At 34.8% G+C, this 22,526-nt stretch overlaps 1 protein-coding gene across 1 annotated transcript; it reads right to left on the bottom strand.

The window, feature by feature from the left end:
• Positions 1-1,504: 1,504 nt before the first annotated feature.
• Positions 1,505-6,359, bottom strand: SFRP1/5 (secreted frizzled-related protein 1/5). Its single transcript, NM_001168184.1, is given in 3 exon segments — positions 1,505-2,668; positions 4,149-4,223; positions 5,500-6,359. Coding segments are annotated over 3 exon segments (939 nt in total). The 5' UTR covers positions 6,041-6,359; the 3' UTR covers positions 1,505-2,345.
• Positions 6,360-22,526: the final 16,167 nt, after the last annotated feature.

Consider the following 22,526-nt stretch of genomic DNA (forward strand, 5'->3'; position numbering starts at 1 on the left):
ACTAGAAAACTGGGAACCAATTTAGTGCCTCCTAAATATTCCGGGGAAGCACCCGGGCTGGACGTGAGCGTACGTTGAGTCGAGCATGACATACATGCATATGTTTACTCTGATTTGACATATTAACCTTGCCGTGTATTCACTCTTATTCACTTCTATGTTACACGCTACTATGAGTTTACAATACCTGAGTGACATCATGGGCCATTATTATCCAGAATCGAAAAACAATAATATAATAATGCCACGTGATAACCTGTTTATCACATGAACAAACTCCCGGCAAACTCCAGTGTCGACATCCTGATTTTACGGAACAACGAGCTGACAAATGACATGCCGAGCTAGGTCTGGCAAGTGTTTCTGGTCAAATTGGTTTTCAAAACTGGTGGTTTTCAACGTATTACCCCGCTTAGCGATATTTTTTTCAAAATAAACTTTCATTCGTCATTATTGAGTGTTAATGTCATTGAACCATGTGAGTAATCGTTGTTATCATTTTAAATTGTTATTTGAAGTATTGCTCCCAGTTTTGCTAAGTTACTTAAAAAACAACTTAGACATTGTCAATGACAAGTCACCGTCCGTTTTTAGTGACTGCCAATATTAGTGCCAAATCATTATTTACACTCACGTGACAGACATTTATTTATGTGTGCAATTCCTTCCTCTATTCTGCCCATGACATTCATAATGTATTTCTGGCATGAAAATGACGATCAGTCATCTTGAATCAGATCTTAAAACAGGTGCATTATGTTAAAGTTTGAACAAAGTTTGGCTCCAAATGCACCAGAGATCTATTATTTTTATATTTGATGAAAATGACCGCCATTTGGCCATCTTAAATTGAATTATGAACATGAAACAAATATATGTGCTTATGTATGATATGATGTGTGAAGTGTGTGTGTAAGGTTTGAAGTGACAGTCGGGAAAAATACATGTATGTCAAAGATGTGACCCCGGAACTGCATTTGTTAAAACAAAATGGCCTGCCATTCGGTCATTTCAGTAGATCTGAGAATGACGTGCATCAAGGACCCTGTGATGATTTGAGGCTATGACGTTTAGTTAAGTTATTTGCATAATGATATTAATACATTGTATGGAACATCTCGTGAGTATTTAGGATAAGTTCCAGGCCTAGCAGTTGAGCAATAAACACCTTGGCTACAAGTGCTCCTCTCCAGTGCGTTATTCTCCTCCCGGATTTGGTGACCAATACTCACTTGGTTCACTCTACTTTGAGAAGTCTGTTCTTAGTTTACAGACCCATTAATATGTTCAAATGGCATTCAAATTTTGAATGAAATATGTCCATGCATGACTGAGATCCGGTTACAGAATGGCAGAAATTCTTGATTTGATGAATTTAAAAACTAAAATGGCCGCCATTCGGCCATCTTGAATTAGATCATGAAAAAATGCATGTACATATGTATGAATTGCACGCATACATACACGCACGGACGGACAATGCAAAGTATCGGTTAGTTCGACATTTACTGTGGTAATGAAAAGTGGTGTGTTTAATGTCATAATATTTCAACTACAATATTTCTCTTTAAAACAAGTACATGTACTCGTAATAATATATTACAATCAAACATGATAGTCATGAACGTACAAAACAAACTTTTGTACCACGACATAAAATGGACCAATCGTAAAAGAGAACAAGCAATATGTTGGAAAGGAAAACAAATGGGCATCTATAGATTGCTCTATAGAATGCAAAGTAATTTACAGATGAGAATCTAGAAACCTACGCTTCTATGACAACGAATCTTGTCGAAAAATAAACAATTAATAAATATTTATATCAGAATATACTATAATTTTCTTTAAAGACAAACGTGATAAAAACAAACTGTTTACAGTCAGTGACGTCTACATTTGCTCGTTTCAAGCCAGCGTTTTATTTGTTTATGATTCGCCTGGAAGAAAAGCCTGCCCTCAGGCGATGTGATTTTAAGCCTCTTTAAATTTGGAATAGATCGTTCTTTACTCTGACTGTGGAATCGCCATAATGTCATGAGCTTATAGGCCCTCCATATACTATATTTCAGATATAATGTTCGGAAATCAAACATCAGTTTGTCGACATTCTGTGATAATGTGATAGTAGTGAATAGTCAAAAACACATGCCCATTATAGGCATATATTGGTGATATGCCTGTGAACTTAAAATATTAACAAGTTTGTACGCGTGAATTGTAGGCACATTGTTGAGTAAACATTATAATCGTTTATACACATGACGTCATAATACGTCGGTATACGTAAGTCCTTTTCAAAGAGCTTTCTAAGTGACAAAGAAAGTTGATACTTTTATTGCAAGTTAAAGTCGTTTTCTGGAATCATCGCACTGCAGTCCTTTAAACATGCGGGTTGCTCGCCGGAAATCACGTGATTTTTTCCAGGGCATGGCGAATGTGATGACAAGTTTTTTGTCCATTTGCTTTCCCATGATAAGATAGGTGACTTTGCCTGGCTCTATGACGTCACAGTTACAGCGCCCTCCATCTTCGACATACAATGACATCTCCTGCATATCTTTCTTCTTTAATCCGCCTTTGTTGTAGAATTTTCGCTTTTTTTTGTTACTCACAAACTTCATGTCTCCCCGAGTTTTCTTCGACTCTGTTATTCTGGTTTTAACAACTGAAATGGGACGAGAAAGTACAAGTTAAATAATGTCACGTGATATTCGCTGATAGACCCGATATATAGTAATGGTGGTGGTAGTCAGTCGTGTTTTTACGTACACGGGTGGTCTTGTGGAAGACAATGATGTCTACTGTTTTGAAACTCGGAACACTTTTAATGGGTCGACCACCAATATTCACTCACGCTTACACGAAGAATTTCACTTCCAAAGTTCCGTCCTGAATGTTGTCTTTACTCTGGGTGCCACTACATTGTGTGAACAGGACAAGAGGAACGCAAAAGCATTCTTCGCCAGTGAGAGAGTTGCAGATTTTCGCAAAGAAAATAATCGCACACAAAAAAAGATCCCACATGATTGTCGGTCTTATTGACGGCATTCAAGCGTTTTTTTCATGACCATTTTTATCTCCTTCCCGCGCTTTCGTTAAAAGAGCTGTTGGTTTTACTTTAAGTAATCCATCGTGTATACCTCAAGGATTCCACTGAAAGACGCTTCAAAAGAAGGACAGTGACATAATGGTAATAAAAAGAGACGAGTTTTCAGTGAGTGACGCTCCCATGACTGGTACAGAGTATAAATAACAAGTGGGCGACAAAAAAAGCCTTGTTCGGCGAAGTCCTTTGCGTATAGTATTATTCTGTACAAGAATTCAAATCAACGTGTCTAAGTGTCTTGTTTATGGTACTCCTTTTCATTGCGCATGTCTATTCAGCGATTATCATTGACATATTTATAATTTTCTGAAATTGCATGGAGATGTTAGCAAACTGTAAACTTTTCTTAGACGTCCCGTATTTTCAATGTCAACATTCAACAGCGAGATGTCGGAAAGTGAATTGTGTCACGGATGTCTGTGTTTTGCAGCAGTGCGGACCCATTTTGAAACGTTATTGTACTGATTAAAATGCATTTGCCCTTTGCTCTACAAATTCCCGGGTTATTTTTCTTGGCAGGTCACACGGCGCTGCCACTACTTCAAGGATATTGAAAGGATATTGATCATTACTTCATTATATGTATAGGAAGTATGCGGAGCTATTTAATGTTCAAACAACAATCGCGAGTGGGAGGAGAGACGTTTTACGAAATTTGATAATTGAAAAGGGAAATATACATTGGGCGAAAATTGGGCGAAAGCAGACATGCACGTCTGCCCGCGTGTCTGCTCGATCAGACCACGGAGCAATCTTGATGCATATCGCTTTCAGGGTTAAAAGGCCATCGCAGCACGGTCTGCATATGAAAAGACCGCCACGAACATGAGTCATTCTGGAACATGTGTATACATATCTGTGGTGCACTCCGGCGTCTGTATGTCACTGACATAGGTGCCCCCAGCCCAAGCCGCGTCGAGAAATATGTCGATAACAAATATACTAGAATAAGAAGAAAGTTGATAATTCAATGTTTTTGCTAATTCTGGTGTGTGCTATCCAACTGTACACAAAAAGTGTTAACAACTTGACTTCTTACCGAAATCTGCTTCGCAGTATTGTTCTAAAAGAACGTCTCGTGATGCATCTTGATGACACTGTTCACATGTTCCACCTAGAAAAGAAGAAAAGAAGTTATTCCCCGATTATCAATTGCCACGCCCTCTTACATCGTTCACGGGACAATCATGCCTATACACTTAGTCTGTGAATATGTCGCTATTCATGTAATTCAATTACGTTATTCTGCGTTGAGACTTGAAAACAATAGGAACTTAAAAAACAGCGCGACTCCAATTAAAAACCAATAAAAGAGTGGGCGTTTATCGTTTATTAATGCAGTGTTCATTTAACACACCATTTAGCTGGGAATATGTCAATTGGATTTGGCGTCCTAATTCACCTAACGCATTCCTCACAAGTTCGGAATAGTTGCATGTACTTTGCTTTGACTCGCGCCAATGCCTACATGGGGTACCTCAACATTATTTATAACTCGTTCCTATTTGTATCAACTGGTTTACGATAGTTAACAAACGTGTCCGTTTTATGCGGTTGCTCTAAGAAAAGTTTGTGTCTTCTTTTTGGCTTGCTTCCCGGACAGACGGGGAATCAAACAACGACATCGCCGTGTTGACGAGGTTGTTAATGGTGACAAAACGTGTTCAATTTTATCACAACAGATGGTAACCGGACTCCATGCCTCATATATTATGCAAGGATTATAGATCGATGGCGAACTTGTAGAAAATGTGAATAAAAGGGACCGCCTTTAATGAGAAATGCATCTGAGGATACAAGAAATTCCAGTAGATTACAGTCATCACTGTACAGACAATTATATTAGACATCTATATTTCATACAAAACTACGAGTTTGCAATGTGATTCAGTCACTTTGAGGTTAAAGTTCACGGCTTCTGATGTATACAAACTGTCAATGTAGATGTAATTCCTAAGAATTCTTTGTGTGGGCGCATGATCAGAGTTGCCGACTACAAGTGCCCTTTCCACATCAATCACGCACATCCCGACGAGTGTTTATCGCATAATTTCACGGGGGTTGAAATTTGACGAGTTCTTTTGCGGGGATCTCCGTCATTTGTAATTCCCACTGGGTAGCACATCCCCCAAACAACCGGTACATCAAACTTAAAACTATGTTTTGTGACGTGGTTAATAATGGATCTTCGGCGAAACACTTATATATTCATGTTATTCACGATAATATTAACAATGTGGGCCGGTAGAAACATTTAAAGGGCACCAGCCTGAGGTGCCAATATATTTTTCAGCAACAACAGCTCGGGGAGTTAGGATGTAGTGTGATAGAAAGCAATTATATGATACATTATAAATGAAAAGCTACACTAATATAATATAATATTTCACCTTTTTCTTCGCTATCGTCCTCTTTGTCTCCCTCGGGGACAACCTCGCCACCGCCTCCGTTGGTCTCCGTCGAACCGTTGCTCATATGCGGCGCAATGCAGAGATCGTTGTCCAATGGCAGTTTATCACAGTAAAGCATTTCTGGCCAGGGAAATCCATACTCCAGCATAACCGGGGTACATGAGTCCCGGACCTTTTCACAAAGCGATCGACAAGGAAAGATCGGTCTGTCTAGACATACGGGAGCAAAAAGCGAGCACAGAAATAGTCGCGTTTCTGGATGACATCCTTTTTGCACTAACGGTACCCAACTAGCGGCTTGCTGCTGAACCTCTCCCATGCTATCATGGTCTAATAGGTTCGGCATTCGCATCTGTGTGTAACCAATGTTCTGACATAACCCCATACCAGCTGGGATCGATACGCACATCGGTTTCGTAATTCGACCACTTAAGTCCATGGCATAAGTCCAGCTCATGTCGACTTGTGCTAGAACGCACACCAAAAAACAGGCACGAAGAGCGGAAGGAACCATAATCATCGTGATAACTGCACACGTGTACTTTCACAAACTGACCAAACGTGAATGTTCAAGACGCCTGATGATAATTCATGAGACGTCACGCGAGTGATGATTGTAGAATGTGCGACGTACGAACAGCAACGCCAACCGTAACTTGTGTATACTTCAGTGGTGTGTTATGTCTTCGTGCTATGATGGTGCGATACCATTAGACTACAGGGGGGATACCACTTCAACTGTCCCACAAACGTCCTGGATGTCTTAATCTGATTATCAGATCACCAGCAGTCTGATCTGTACTGTTTGGTGGCATGCACCTCATCCACTTATAATAATGCTTTGCTGACAGACTTGCACTTGCACTTGTCCACACAATTTACGCTATCGAACACGTCAAGTTGGGCGGACAACCAATCACCTATTTCAATTGACAGAACACAAATTGCAATTCAATTATGTGCCAATCAAATTTAACATCTGTCAATCACCTCGATAATGACCCGTTCAGGATTCACGGTGCAAACAAAAGCTATTTCGATCGCCTCCGTCCGCTCTTACTTCAACCAATGTCGAAAACCAAGGGGTGGTCCCTTGATTTGTTCGTGTCCGTGATGAAACGACTTTCCTGGAGCTCTTCTATACAACAACACAAAGGGATAATTAACGGACACACTACATCGGGGTGGGAAAATTTTAAAGTTGATTGCAGACATGCGCCACAGGGACACACCGTTGGCGTTGAACCAAAAATGACAAAAGCAGCATGAGTCGAAACAGGAATCTATCCAGCTAAATTTAAACAGCTTAGACACAACGAATTGAGTTAGCTTCTTCTGTAAAATATTTATATGTATTCATATGTTCAAATTGAAACTAAAACTAAAACTAAAATTGTGACGCAGACGTCCCATGACTGGGAGCGCTCAAATAGTGAAGTTCGTACTATGATGATAAATAGCTTGCAATGTGATAAGAATAAGCCCAGACAAATACAGAAAGCATGGAGATTAAAGTAGGCAAAGAAAACAAACTGGCGTGAATAGATCTCCCAACACAGCACTGAGTTCTCTTTTCACTGAGTAAGGTCAATACGGACTAACTCTAACGTGAACATGCAGTTTGTTTTGATTCGGGTGGTTATCGTTAGTAGGCGTGTGTGGTCACCGTAGACAATACCACCGCAATCTCATAACGGTGGCACAGTATTGTTATATTCATAGCTATATATTGTAGTGGTTGTAGTAAGAACGCAACCGTCTTTTAAATGGTCCAATAAAGTAGACAATGCATATCACCATAAGCAGTGATAGAGGCGGTCGCATGTGTGATGTCATCTCACGTACAGAACAACTGAACCATACATTTCTCGCTCAGCAAGTTTTGAGAACCGTCATGCAACATTGCAGAAACTTCATTTACGCAAAATCTGGTATGAATTACATTTTTACCGTTACTCAATATTCGTCCAAGTAAGACATTCGGATAAAATAAAACATGTATTGTCTAAGTTACACTCTCCGAACAACTACTACAACCGACATTATTGATAATAACGTGCACGTCTAGCACATCTTACCCTGTGACGTGCACGTCCAGCACATCATACCATGTGATGTGCACATCTAGATCAACACCATATCTTGGGTGCGCGTAAGGTGAGGGAAAAGTAGAATGAGAGACATGGTGAAAATCGTTAAACTGCGACAGGAGTGGTATATTTTATATTTAAAATGAAAGACGATATTTGAAAATTCTACTATTTTTTAAACAAATGTTAATGTTTCTTCTCCAGCAATGTACACAGATTGTACCCTGCGACGAGTTCTTTCTTGGCGTCTGAACACTCAACGTGAGCCAGGTGGGAGATAGGAGGGTAGTTTGTCACACTTCCATTGTCCATTTGTTCAATTGATTGGGGGTAAAACAGAATTACAACTATTAAAAAGATCGTGAACGAACCCAGCTGGCTGTCACTCAGTGGGGCGGCTGTCATATGGTGTCGATGCTAGCTATGTGTTATACACAACTCGTCGTGGGCATTACAAGCAACCTGGGCGGACTAAAGAACGTTAATGGGATGGAACATAGCCAATTAGTCCCTTTATTTAGAGACACAATTCGTTATAACAACATTTGTATTCTGTATGTTAATAAATGATTGTGGTGATGCACCTTTTTTTTAGTAACCGTGCCTTAGGCGATACTGCAAGTTATGATGGGCATCACAAACGTCCGGGCAATAACACCAGTCATGATGGGCATCACAAACGTCCAGGCAATAACACCAGTCATGATGGGTATTACAAACGTCCTGGCAATAACACCAGTCATGATGGGCATCACAAACGTCCGGGCAATAACACAGACGCTCGGAACGTTTCTTGGCTAATAAAAAATGACCTAAAGTGGGATCGGCATAGTTAGTCAGTCGCCGGTAAATTTCCCTACTACTCATATAATAACACAAGGTAGGAAAGCGTTGACACCATGACATCGAAACTTCCCGAAAATAACACGATTTTCCAAATTATATTTCGATCCGCTTCACACAACTCAAGCATGATATCGGTAGAAACTATCGATCGACTTACATTTCCTTTATTCGAACTAAAATGGGTTAAATCCTGTGAAAATCGAAACACCAGAGCAATATGAATCAACCCGTCTATGCGGATATTTTGAAGCAGAGGCTCGTGCATGCGCAGCTCCACCCATGCGCAGTTCTAAACATTTACGCATGCTCGGGCCTCTGCTTCAAAATATCCGCGTAGACGGGTTGATTCATATTGCTCTGATGTTTCGATTTTCACAGGATTTAACCCATTTTAGTTCGAATAAAGGAAATGTAAGTCGATCGATAGTTTCTACCGATATCATGCTTGAGTTGTGTGAAGCGGATCGAAATATAATTTGGAAAATCGTGTTATTTTCGATGTCATGGTGTCAACGCTTTCCTACCTTGTGTTATTATATGAGTAGTAGGGGAATTTACCGGCGACTGACTAACTATGCCGATCCCACTTCAGGTCGTTTTTTATTAGCCAAGAAACGTTCCGAGCGCCTGTGGGCAATAATACCAGTCATGATGGGAATCACAAACGTCCGGGCAATAACACCAGTCATGATGGGTATTACAAACGTCCGGGCAATAACACCAGTCATGATGGGCATCACAAAAGTCCGGGCAATAACACCAGTCATGATGGGAATCACAAACGTCCGGGCAATAACACCAGTCATGATGGGCATCACAAACGTCCGGGCAATAATACCAATCATGATGGGCATCACAAACGTCCAGGCAATAACACCAATCATGATGGACATCACAAACGTCCGGGCAATAATACCAGTCATGATGGGCATCACAAACGTCCGGGCAATAACACAAATCATGATTGCACAATTTTTCACTGTGCTCACCATTACGCCGTGAGCTCATAGGGTCCCAAACGCTGGTTTGTAAATTCACACTTTATTTTCTTAAATAATGATGTAAAATAATAGTACTTTGAAGATATCCTCTACGTTTGTTGCTATAGCTACACAGCATAGAGTAGACGTCACTGTGTCTCAATGCATTTCCTACAGTGTAGCCTTGGAATCGTCTTTCATCTCGCAGTGAACTGCCGGCCACGCAACACAACGCGCGGGGGTCATTTGGAGTTGACATTTCTGAGGTCTCAACAGCTTGTACCCAGTGTTATCAAGTGAAAAATGACAGCAGTAAACAATGAGAAATGCCTGTGAAGACGCTGACTGATAGTCTTGAACTCACTCGGTACGCTACTGTAATCTACTACCGTCCGATCCACGTTATGATGGGTGCACACTCTTCAACTCTTACCGTCCCAGCATTGGCGCGATTACACAAGTAAATGAAACCTTATATTATGTAACACTTATGCATCTATTTTAGGTTTTGTCCATTCATTCATTGTTTAGATTTAATTTATTTTTAAAGCTTTCAGCTTAAAGCTTGTCTGAAAAATGTTATTGATGAACAAAAATGATTCAACCACCATTTATTGTTATGGCTTTCTAAATTTAAATACAATATTTAACAAAGTTAACTAGTAGCTTCGCGATAAGTTGCTTTCGCGGTAAATGGGTTTCGTATTGGATGACTCTCGCGGGGAGTCGGCCTTTGTCACAGTAACTAGTCCTTTCGTCGTTGTTGAGAATTAAAGTTTTATATTTCTTTAACAACTGGCGCTGTTCTAGGAATACCATCCCTGGAAGCTATTAATTTGCCCTTATGATTTGTGTAGTTGCTCTTGCAGGAGTTCCCAGAGTTAAAGACCAATAAACATTTGACAATTTAAAATGGGCTTTGCATCATGTATTTTTTTATACTTCTCATTGAATGCTGTAATTAATGATCTTATTGGTGTTGCAAAAGATAGTTGAATATTGTTTTATTGAAATTAATAATTCTCATAACAATTTTCCAATATAGATAAATTATAGTACGAAACAAATGTATAACTCAGTCTCAACAATGAAATAAAGAAATGTACATATATTTACATTATTACTAATGCATTGCAATACAACTAATTAAAATTGAAAGAAATTGCAATATAAAATATTCCATCAGTAACACTTCTGGGGGCGTATTTCACGGTCAGTGTTATTTACGAAAATATTAGTTCACACCAATTAGATATAATGTGTACATATTTTATTACATAAAGGTACACTAACAAAAATGAAATATTATTAACTATTTCATAATTTATTATATAACCAGGCAAAAGAAATCAATATTTTTCCTTGCTAGAATGATGCATGTTCCCTATCCGTGTGGATACGTGGGAATGAGATTTAAAGTTCACAACTGGCGATTTAGCAATATTAGGGATTATCAATATGCCCATGTTATAAAAAAAATATTGCATTCATTTATTTTGTAGTAACATTTTCTGTACACCATAGATCCATAGTATCTTTTATTACATTGTACCATAGCATAATTATTATTTGTAAGCATAATATTGTAATGTGAATTTCGTTCATTAATGGAATACTGTGTGATGCCGTGTGTAACTATAATTTCACAAAATAAGTACGTGTTCAGAGGCTTTTTTGAAAATCTATACTTCAGCATGGGTACCAGGTATCAATTGGAGTACCCCCCCCCCCCGGTGTGATGACGCTATCTTCTGGTGATTCAGACTCCCATATTGACTGTATGCCAGGACTGTTTCGTTACTAGTACTAACTTACTTACTTGTCAGTATCTGGCTGTTATATACAACGCAGAACATGTCAGAATAGTAAAAAAAAGCTAAAAGTCAGTTACCCCTGCCAGGAGAGCCGTGGAATCAATACAATCTGTCAGTCGTCGCCATCCACATCATCGATATGATTTTACATTGCCTAGAAATGAACACTAAATGCAGCTATCCCGGCCAGCAATCGAATCATCAATCTTTATGATTTATGCAACTGGTATTTCTATCTATTTGCTTAGTGGTCTGAAAATGAATGTTGTCAAGTTCGAGAGTGTCTTGTACGTACAGTGTCTTGAACATTCAACAACGCGTTGAACAGGAAGTCCATCTTGGAGAGAGTACAGGAGATGTTTCAGTATTACTTAAGAATTGTTATGCATATCAAAATCCTTTATTGGAACAGAACATGTTATATATTCACCAAAAAACAACGTTGCCATGTTTCTAGGCGTACATCGAATTGGAATTGCCTTTCGAGGTTATTTTTTAAAGAAAAAGTATAAAGCAGCCAGGGAAACAAAAATACTGAAACAGACTGAGAATCTGCTGCCACTTGGTGGCGCTATATACTGGTGGCTGCAACAGATACCGGTAATACTGAACAGGCAAATCTATATATGTGAAGAAATTAACCAAATTTAAGACAATTAAAATGGCGACAAAGGTCAAAACACTGTTATGCTAATTAGCTTTTTCAATGGACGTTTATCTAGGCAATAGCTACGTGAATTTGAACCAAAACGTTCGGGCAAGACTCACTGGCAGAAGACGAGAGTGACAGCCACCAACGCTTTTAGGTTCATGACCACAAATATATAATACATATGAGTGAAGGACCACAAATATATAATACATATGAGTGAAGGACCACAAATATATAATACATACGAGTGAAGGACCACAAATATATAATAAATATGAGTGAAGGACCACAAATATATAATAAATATGAGTGAAGGACCACAAATATATAATACATATGAGTGAAGGACCACAAATATATAATACATATGAGTGAAGGACCACAAATATATAATACATATGAGTGAAGGACCACAAATATATAATACATACGAGTGAAGGACCACAAATATATAATAAATATGAGTGAAGGACCACAAATATATAATAAATATGAGTGAAGGACCACAAATATATAAAACATATGAGAGAAGGACCACAAATATATAATACATATGAGTGAAGGACCACAAATATATAATACATATGAGTGAAGGACCACAAATTATATAATAAATACGGGGGAAGGACCACAAATATATAATAAATACGGGGGAAGGACCACAAATATATAATAAATATGGTGGAAGGACCACAAATATATAATACATATGAGTGAAGGACCACAAATATATAATACATATGAGTGAAGGACCACAAATATATAATACATATGAGTGAAGGACCACAAATATATAATACATATGAGTGAAGGACCACAAATATATAATACATATGAGTGAAGGACCACAAATATATAATACATATGAGTGAAGAACTACAAATATATAATACATATGAGTGAAGGACCACAAATATATAATACATATGAGTGAAGGACCACAAATATATAATACATATGAGTGAAGGACCACAAATATATAATAAATATGAGTGAAGGACCACAAATATATAATACATATGAGTGAAGGACCACAAATATATAATACATATGAGTGAAGGACCACAAATATATAATACATATGAGTGAAGGACCACAAATATATATAATACATATGAGTGAAGGACCACAAATATATAATACATATGAGTGAAGAACTATAAATATATAATACATATGAGTGAAGGACCACAAATATATAATAAATACGGGGGAAGGACCACAAATATATAATAAATACGGTGGAAGGACCACAAATATATAATACATATGAGTGAAGGACCACAAATATATAATACATATGAGTGAAGGACCACAAATATCTAATACATATGAGTGAAGGACCACAAATATATATAATACATATGAGTGAAGGACCACAAATATATAATACATATGAGTGAAGAACTACAAATATATAATACATATGAGTGAAGGACCACAAATATATAATAAATATGAGTGAAGGACCACAAATATATAATACATATAAGTGAAGGACCACAAATATATAATACATATGAGTGAAGGACCACAAATATATAATACATATGAGTGAAGGACCACAAATATATAATACATATGAGTGAAGGACCACAAATATATAATACATATGAGTGAAGGACCACAAATATATAATACATATGAGTGAAGGACCACAAATATATAATACATATGAGTGAAGGACCACAAATATATAATACATATGTGTGAAGGACCACAAATATATAATAAATACGGAGGAAGGACCACAAATATATAATAAATATGAGTGAAGGACCACAAATATATAATAAATATGAGTGAAGGACCACAAATATATAATACATATGAGTGAAGGACCACAAATATATAATACATATGAGTGAAGGACCACAAATATATAATACATATGATTGAAGGACCACAAATATATATAATACATATGAGTGAAGGACCACAAATATATAATACATATGAGTGAAGTACTACAAATATATAATACATATGAGTGAAGGACCACAAATATATAATAAATACGGGGGAAGGACCACAAATATATAATAAATACGGTGGAAGGACCACAAATATATAATACATATGAGTGAAGGACCACAAATATATAATACATATGAGTGAAGGACCACAAATATCTAATACATATGAGTGAAGGACCACAAATATATAATAAATATGAGTGAAGGACCACAAATATATAATACATATGAGTGAAGGACCACAAATTATATAATAAATACGGGGGAAGGACCACAAATATATAATAAATACGGGGGAAGGACCACAAATATATAATAAATATGGTGGAAGGACCACAAATATATAATACATATGAGTGAAGGACCACAAATATATAATACATATGAGTGAAGGACCACAAATATATAATACATATGAGTGAAGGACCACAAATATATAATAAATATGAGTGAAGGACCACAAATATATAATACATATGAGTGAAGGACCACAAATATATAATAAATATGAGTGAAGGACCACAAATATATAATACATATGAGTGAAGGACCACAAATATATAATACATATGAGTGAAGGACCACAAATATATAATACATATGAGTGAAGGACCACAAATATATAATACATATGAGTGAAGAACTACAAATATATAATACATATGAGTGAAGGACCACAAATATATAATAAATACGGGGGAAGGACCACAAATATATAATAAATACGGTGGAAGGACCACAAATATATAATACATATGAGTGAAGGACCACAAATATATAATACATATGAGTGAAGGACCACAAATATATAATAAATATGAGTGAAGGACCACAAATATATAATACATATGAGTGAAGGACCACAAATTATATAATAAATACGGGGGAAGGACCACAAATATATAATAAATACGGGGGAAGGACCACAAATATATAATAAATATGGTGGAAGGACCACAAATATATAATACATATGAGTGAAGGACCACAAATATATAATACATATGAGTGAAGGACCACAAATATATAATACATATGAGTGAAGGACCACAAATATATAATACATATGAGTGAAGGACCACAAATATATAATACATATGAGTGAAGGACCACAAATATATAATACATATGAGTGAAGAACTACAAATATATAATACATATGAGTGAAGGACCACAAATATATAATACATATGAGTGAAGGACCACAAATATATAATACATATGAGTGAAGGACCACAAATATATAATACATATGAGTGAAGGACCACAAATATATAATACATATGAGTGAAGGACCACAAATATATAATAAATATGAGTGAAGGACCACAAATATATAATACATATGAGTGAAGGACCACAAATATATAATAAATATGAGTGAAGGACCACAAATATATAATACATATGAGTGAAGGACCACAAATATATAATAAATATGAGTGAAGGACCACAAATATATAATACATATGAGTGAAGGACCACAAATATATAATACATATGAGTGAAGGACCACAAATATATAATACATATGAGTGAAGGACCACAAATATATATAATACATATGAGTGAAGGACCACAAATATATAATACATATGAGTGAAGAACTACAAATATATAATACATATGAGTGAAGGACCACAAATATATAATAAATACGGGGGAAGGACCACAAATATATAATAAATACGGTGGAAGGACCACAAATATATAATACATATGAGTGAAGGACCACAAATATATAATACATATGAGTGAAGGACCACAAATATCTAATACATATGAGTGAAGGACCACAAATATATAATAAATATGAGTGAAGGACCACAAATATATAATACATATGAGTGAAGGACCACAAATTATATAATAAATACGGGGGAAGGACCACAAATATATAATAAATATGGTGGAAGGACCACAAATATATAATACATATGAGTGAAGGACCACAAATATATAATACATATGAGTGAAGGACCACAAATATATAATACATATGAGTGAAGGACCACCAATATATAATACATATGAGTGAAGGACCACAAATATATAATACATATGAGTGAAGGACCACAAATATATAATACATATGAGTGAAGAACTACAAATATATAATACATATGAGTGAAGGACCACAAATATATAATACATATGAGTGAAGGACCACAAATATATAATACATATGAGTGAAGGACCACAAATATATAATACATATGAGTGAAGGACCACAAATATATAATACATATGAGTGAAGGACCACAAATATATAATACATATGAGTGAAGGACCACAAATATATAATACATATGAGTGAAGAAGTACAAATATATAATACATATGAGTGAAGGACCACAAATATATAACAAATACGGGGGAAGGACCACAAATATATAATAAATACGGGGGAAGGACCACAAATATATAATACATATGAGTGAAGGACCACAAATATATAATACATATGAGTGAAGGACCACAAATATATAATACATATGAGTGAAGGACCACAAATATATAATATATATGAGTGAAGGACCACAAATATATAATACATATGAGTGGAGGACCACACATATATAATACATATGAGTGAAGGACCACAAATATATAATAAATATGAGTGAAGGACCACAAATATATAATACATATGAGTGAAGGACTACAAACATATAATACATATGAGTGAAGGACCACAAATATATAATAAATATGAGTGAAGGACTACAAACATATAATACATATGAGTGAAGGACCACAAATATATAATAAATATGAGTGAAGGACCACAAATATATAATACATATGAGTGAAGGACCACAAATATATAATACATATGAGTGAAGGACTACAAACATATAATACATATGAATGAAGGACCACAAATATATAATACATATGAGTGAAGGAACACAAATATATAATACATATGAGTGAAGGACCACAAATATATAATACATATGAGTGAAGGACCACAAATATATAATACATATGAGTGAAGGACCACAAATATATAATACATATGAGTGAAGGACCACAAATATATAATACATATGAGTGAAGGACCACAAATATATAATACATATGAGTGAAGGACCACAAATATATAATACATATGAGTGAAGGACCACAAATATATAATACATATGAGTGAAGGACCACAAATATATAATACATATGAGTGAAGGACTACAAATATATAATAAATATGAGTGAAGGACTACAAATATATAATACATATGAGTGAAGGACCACAAATATATAATAAATATGAGTGAAGGACCACAAATATATAATACATATGAGTGAAGGACCACAAATATATAATACATATGAGTGAAGGACCACAAATATATAATACATATGAGTGAAGGACCACAAATATATAATACATATGAGTGAAGGACCACAAATATATAATAAATATGAGTGAAGGACCACAAATATATAATACATATGAGTGAAGGACCACAAATTATATAATAAATACGGGGGAAGGACCACAAATATATAATAAATACGGGGGAAGGACCACAAATATATAATAAATATGGTGGAAGGACCACAAATATATAATACATATGAGTGAAGGACCACAAATATATAATACATATGAGTGAAGGACCACAAATATATAATACATATGAGTGAAGGACCACAAATATATAATACATATGAGTGAAGGACCACAAATATATAATACATATGAGTGAAGGACCACAAATATATAATACATATGAGTGAAGAACTACAAATATATAATACATATGAGTGAAGGACCACAAATATATAATACATATGAGTGAAGGACCACAAATATATAATACATATGAGTGAAGGACCACAAATATATAATACATATGAGTGAAGGACCACAAATATATAATAAATATGAGTGAAGGACCACAAATATATAATACATATGAGTGAAGGACCACAAATATATAATACATATGAGTGAAGGACCACAAATATATAATAAATACGGGGGAAGGACCACAAATATATAATAAATATGAGTGAAGGACCACAAATATATAATAAATATGAGTGAAGGACCACAAATATATAATACATATGAGTGAAGGACCACAAATATATAATACATATGAGTGAAGGACCACAAATATATAATACATATGAGTGAAGGACCACAAATATATAATACATATGAGTGAAGGACCACAAATATATAATACATATGAGTGAAGGACCACAAATATATATAATACATATGAGTGAAGGACCACAAATATATAATACATATGAGTGAAAAACTACAAATATATAATACATATGAGTGAAGGACCACAAATATATAATAAATACGGGGGAAGGACCACAAATATATAATAAATACGGTGGAAGGACCACAAATATATAATACATATGAGTGAAGGACCACAAATATATAATACATATGAGTGAAGGACCACAAATATCTAATACATATGAGTGAAGGACCACAAATATATAATAAATATGAGTGAAGGACCACAAATATATAATACATATGAGTGAAGGACCACAAATTATATAATAAATACGGGGGAAGGACCACAAATATATAATAAATACGGGGGAAGGACCACACATATATAATAAATATGGTGGAAGGACCACAAATATATAATACATATGAGTGAAGGACCACAAATATATAATACATATGAGTGAAGGACCACAAATATATAATACATATGAGTGAAGGACCACAAATATATAATAAATATGAGTGAAGGACCACAAATATATAATACATATGAGTGAAGGACCACAAATATATAATAAATATGAGTGAAGGACCACAAATATATAATACATATGAGTGAAGGACCACAAATATATAATACATATGAGTGAAGGACCACAAATATATAATACATATGAGTGAAGGACCACAAATATATAATACATATGAGTGAAGGACCACAAATATATAATAAATACGGGGGAAGGACCACAAATATATAATAAATATGAGTGAAGGACCACAAATATATAATAAATATGAGTGAAGGACCACAAATATATAATACATATGAGTGAAGGACCACAAATATATAATAAATATGAGTGAAGGACCACAAATATATAATACATATGAGTGAAGGACCACAAATATATATAATACATATGAGTGAAGGACCACAAATATATAATACATATGAGTGAAGAACTACAAATATATAATACATATGAGTGAAGGACCACAAATATATAATAAATACGGGGGAAGGACCACAAATATATAATAAATACGGTGGAAGGACCACAAATATATAATAAATACGGGGGAAGGACCACAAATATATAATAAATACGGTGGAAGGACCACAAATATATAATACATATGAGTGAAGGACCACAAATATATAATACATATGAGTGAAGGACCACAAATATATAATAAATATGAGTGAAGGACCACAAATATATAATACATATGAGTGAAGGACCACAAATTATATAATAAATACGGGGGAAGGACCACAAATATATAATAAATACGGGGGAAGGACCACAAATATATAATAAATATGGTGGAAGGACCACAAAAATATAATACATATGAGTGAAGGACCACAAATATATAATACATATGAGTGAAGGACCACAAATATATAATACATATGAGTGAAGGACCACAAATATATAATACATATGAGTGAAGGACCACAAATATATAATACATATGAGTGAAGGACCACAAATATATAATACATATGAGTGAAGAACTACAAATATATAATACATATGAGTGAAGGACCACAAATATATAATACATATGAGTGAAGGACCACAAATATATAATACATATGAGTGAAGGACCACAAATATATAATACATATGAGTGAAGGACCACAAATATATAATAAATACGGGGGAAGGACCACAAATATATAATAAATACGGTGGAAGGACCACAAATATATAATACATATGAGTGAAGGACCACAAATATATAATACATATGAGTGAAGGACCACAAATATCTAATACATATGAGTGAAGGACCACAAATATATAATAAATATGAGTGAAGGACCACAAATATATAATACATATGAGTGAAGGACCACAAATTATATAATAAATACGGGGGAAGGACCACAAATATATAATAAATACGGGGGAAGGACCACAAATATATAATAAATATGGTGGAAAGACCACAAATATATAATACATATGAGTGAAGGACCACAAATATATAATACATATGAGTGAAGGACCACAAATATATAATACATATGAGTGAAGGACCACAAATATATAATAAATATGAGTGAAGGACCACAAATATATAATACATATGAGTGAAGGACCACAAATATATAATACATATGAGTGAAGGACGACAAATATATAATACATATGAGTGAAGGACCACAAATATATAATACATATGAGTGAAGGACCACAAATATATAATACATATGAGTGAAGGACCACAAATATATAATACATATGAGTGAAGGACCACAAATATATAATAAATACGGGGGAAGGACCACAAATATATAATAAATATGAGTGAAGGACCACAAATATATAATAAATATGAGTGAAGGACCACAAATATATAATACATATGAGTGAAGGACCACAAATATATAATAAATATGAGTGAAGGACCACAAATATATAATACATATGAGTGAAGGACCACAAATATATAATACATATGAGTGAAGGACCACAAATATATATAATACATATGAGTGAAGGACCACAAATATATAATACATATGAGTGAAGAACTACAAATATATAATACATATGAGTGAAGGACCACAAATATATAATAAATACGGGGGAAGGACCACAAATATATAATAAATACGGTGGAAGGACCACAAATATATAATACATATGAGTGAAGGACCACAAATATATAATAAATATGAGTGAAGGACCACAAATATATAATACATATGAGTGAAGGACCACAAATATATAATACATATGAGTGAAGGACCACAAATATATAATACATATGAGTGAAGGACCACAAATATATAATACATATGAGTGAAGGACCACAAATATATAATACATATGAGTGAAGGACCACAAATATATAATACATATGAGTGAAAGACCACAAATATATAATACATATGAGTGAAGGACCACAAATATATAATACATATGAGTGAAGGACCACAAATATATAATACATATGAGTGAAGGACCACAAATATATAATACATATGAGTGAAGGACCACAAATATATAATAAATATGAGTGAAGGACCATGATTATATAATAAATATGGGAGAAGGACCATGATTACATAATAAATACGGGGGAAGGACCATGATTACATAATAAATATGGGGGAAGGACCATGATTACATAATAAATATGAGTGAAGGACCATGATTACATAATAAATACGGGGGAAGGGCCATGATTACATAATAAATATGGGGGAAGGACCATGATTACATAATAAATATGGGGGAAGGACCATGATTATATAATAAATACGGGGGAAGGACCATGATTACATAATAAATATGGGGGAAGGACCATGATTATATAATAAATATGGGGGAACGATCATGAATATATAATAAATATGTGCGAAGGACAACAATTATACAATAAAAATTATACAATAAATATTTTTTCTTGTAAGTTTATTATTTCGATACAATGTATTGATGTTGTATGATTAAATTTGTTTTCTTCCAAGCAATGAACAAAAATCATTTAATCATTTGTTTTTCTCTTTTTGTTAAAGGGAAAGTCAATGTTGCAAATTTTTATAGTTGCCTAATGTTATGTATATGTGTTGTTAATTAAAATGTATTTGTTGTTGAAAATTGTGTGCGTGTCAAATTCTAAGGGTTTTAATACATGCCTCCCAAAAGCTACGTACATCGCCATTGTTCTAAATAAAAACGCCTTCGCACGGCTATGACTGACAATTTAAGTGGTGCACCGTGACGTAATATCGTCTGATTAATCCATGGGGGTGTGATTAAATTTTTGGGGATTCAAGATTCTTGCTCGTTGTCAGCAAACCATTGAATTTATTCACAGGTCCTGTGCAAAGCTGTGTTCTGAGAGATGCCGACCTGCAAATATTATAGTTTTATAGTTGACAATAGTTTTTCACTTTAAAAAAATAAAGGTCTTGTATGGGAGGCATACATATTTCGTATTCGATTCTGTCAGGGTCGTTAATTCATTTTCAGTAAAATATCTAACTTAGGCGTCATTTTCGAACATTTCAATCTTCCTGACGCCTAAATTTAATTCTAACTTAGGTTTTCCCGGTAGTCATTGACGCCTATTCAAGGGTATGGTTCATTCACAGTCAGCTGGCGCACACGTGATAATGAAATAAATACAATATTTACTATATGGGGGCCGCCATCTTGAATGCAGCATAAAACTAAATACTAGTAAGAGAAAAGTTATGAAACGCGTTTTTCAGATTCTTACAAATCTGGACAAAAATACCAATCTTTCACGAAAATACGATCCATTGGGTTTATATTAAGCCAACCGATAACAAAATTCAGCCGAATTCGGCGCTTTTGTGTGGAAAAATCCCTTGCATACGAACACCTAATTACACCAAGAACCTAGAACACTTTCCTGAGGTATTTGAAACCAAAAATTGTCTCTT

The sequence above is a fragment of the Saccoglossus kowalevskii genome, chromosome 7, assembly GCF_978046115.1.
Source record: "Saccoglossus kowalevskii chromosome 7, keSacKowa6.1, whole genome shotgun sequence".
In the NCBI taxonomy this organism is placed as follows: domain Eukaryota; kingdom Metazoa; phylum Hemichordata; class Enteropneusta; family Harrimaniidae; genus Saccoglossus; species Saccoglossus kowalevskii.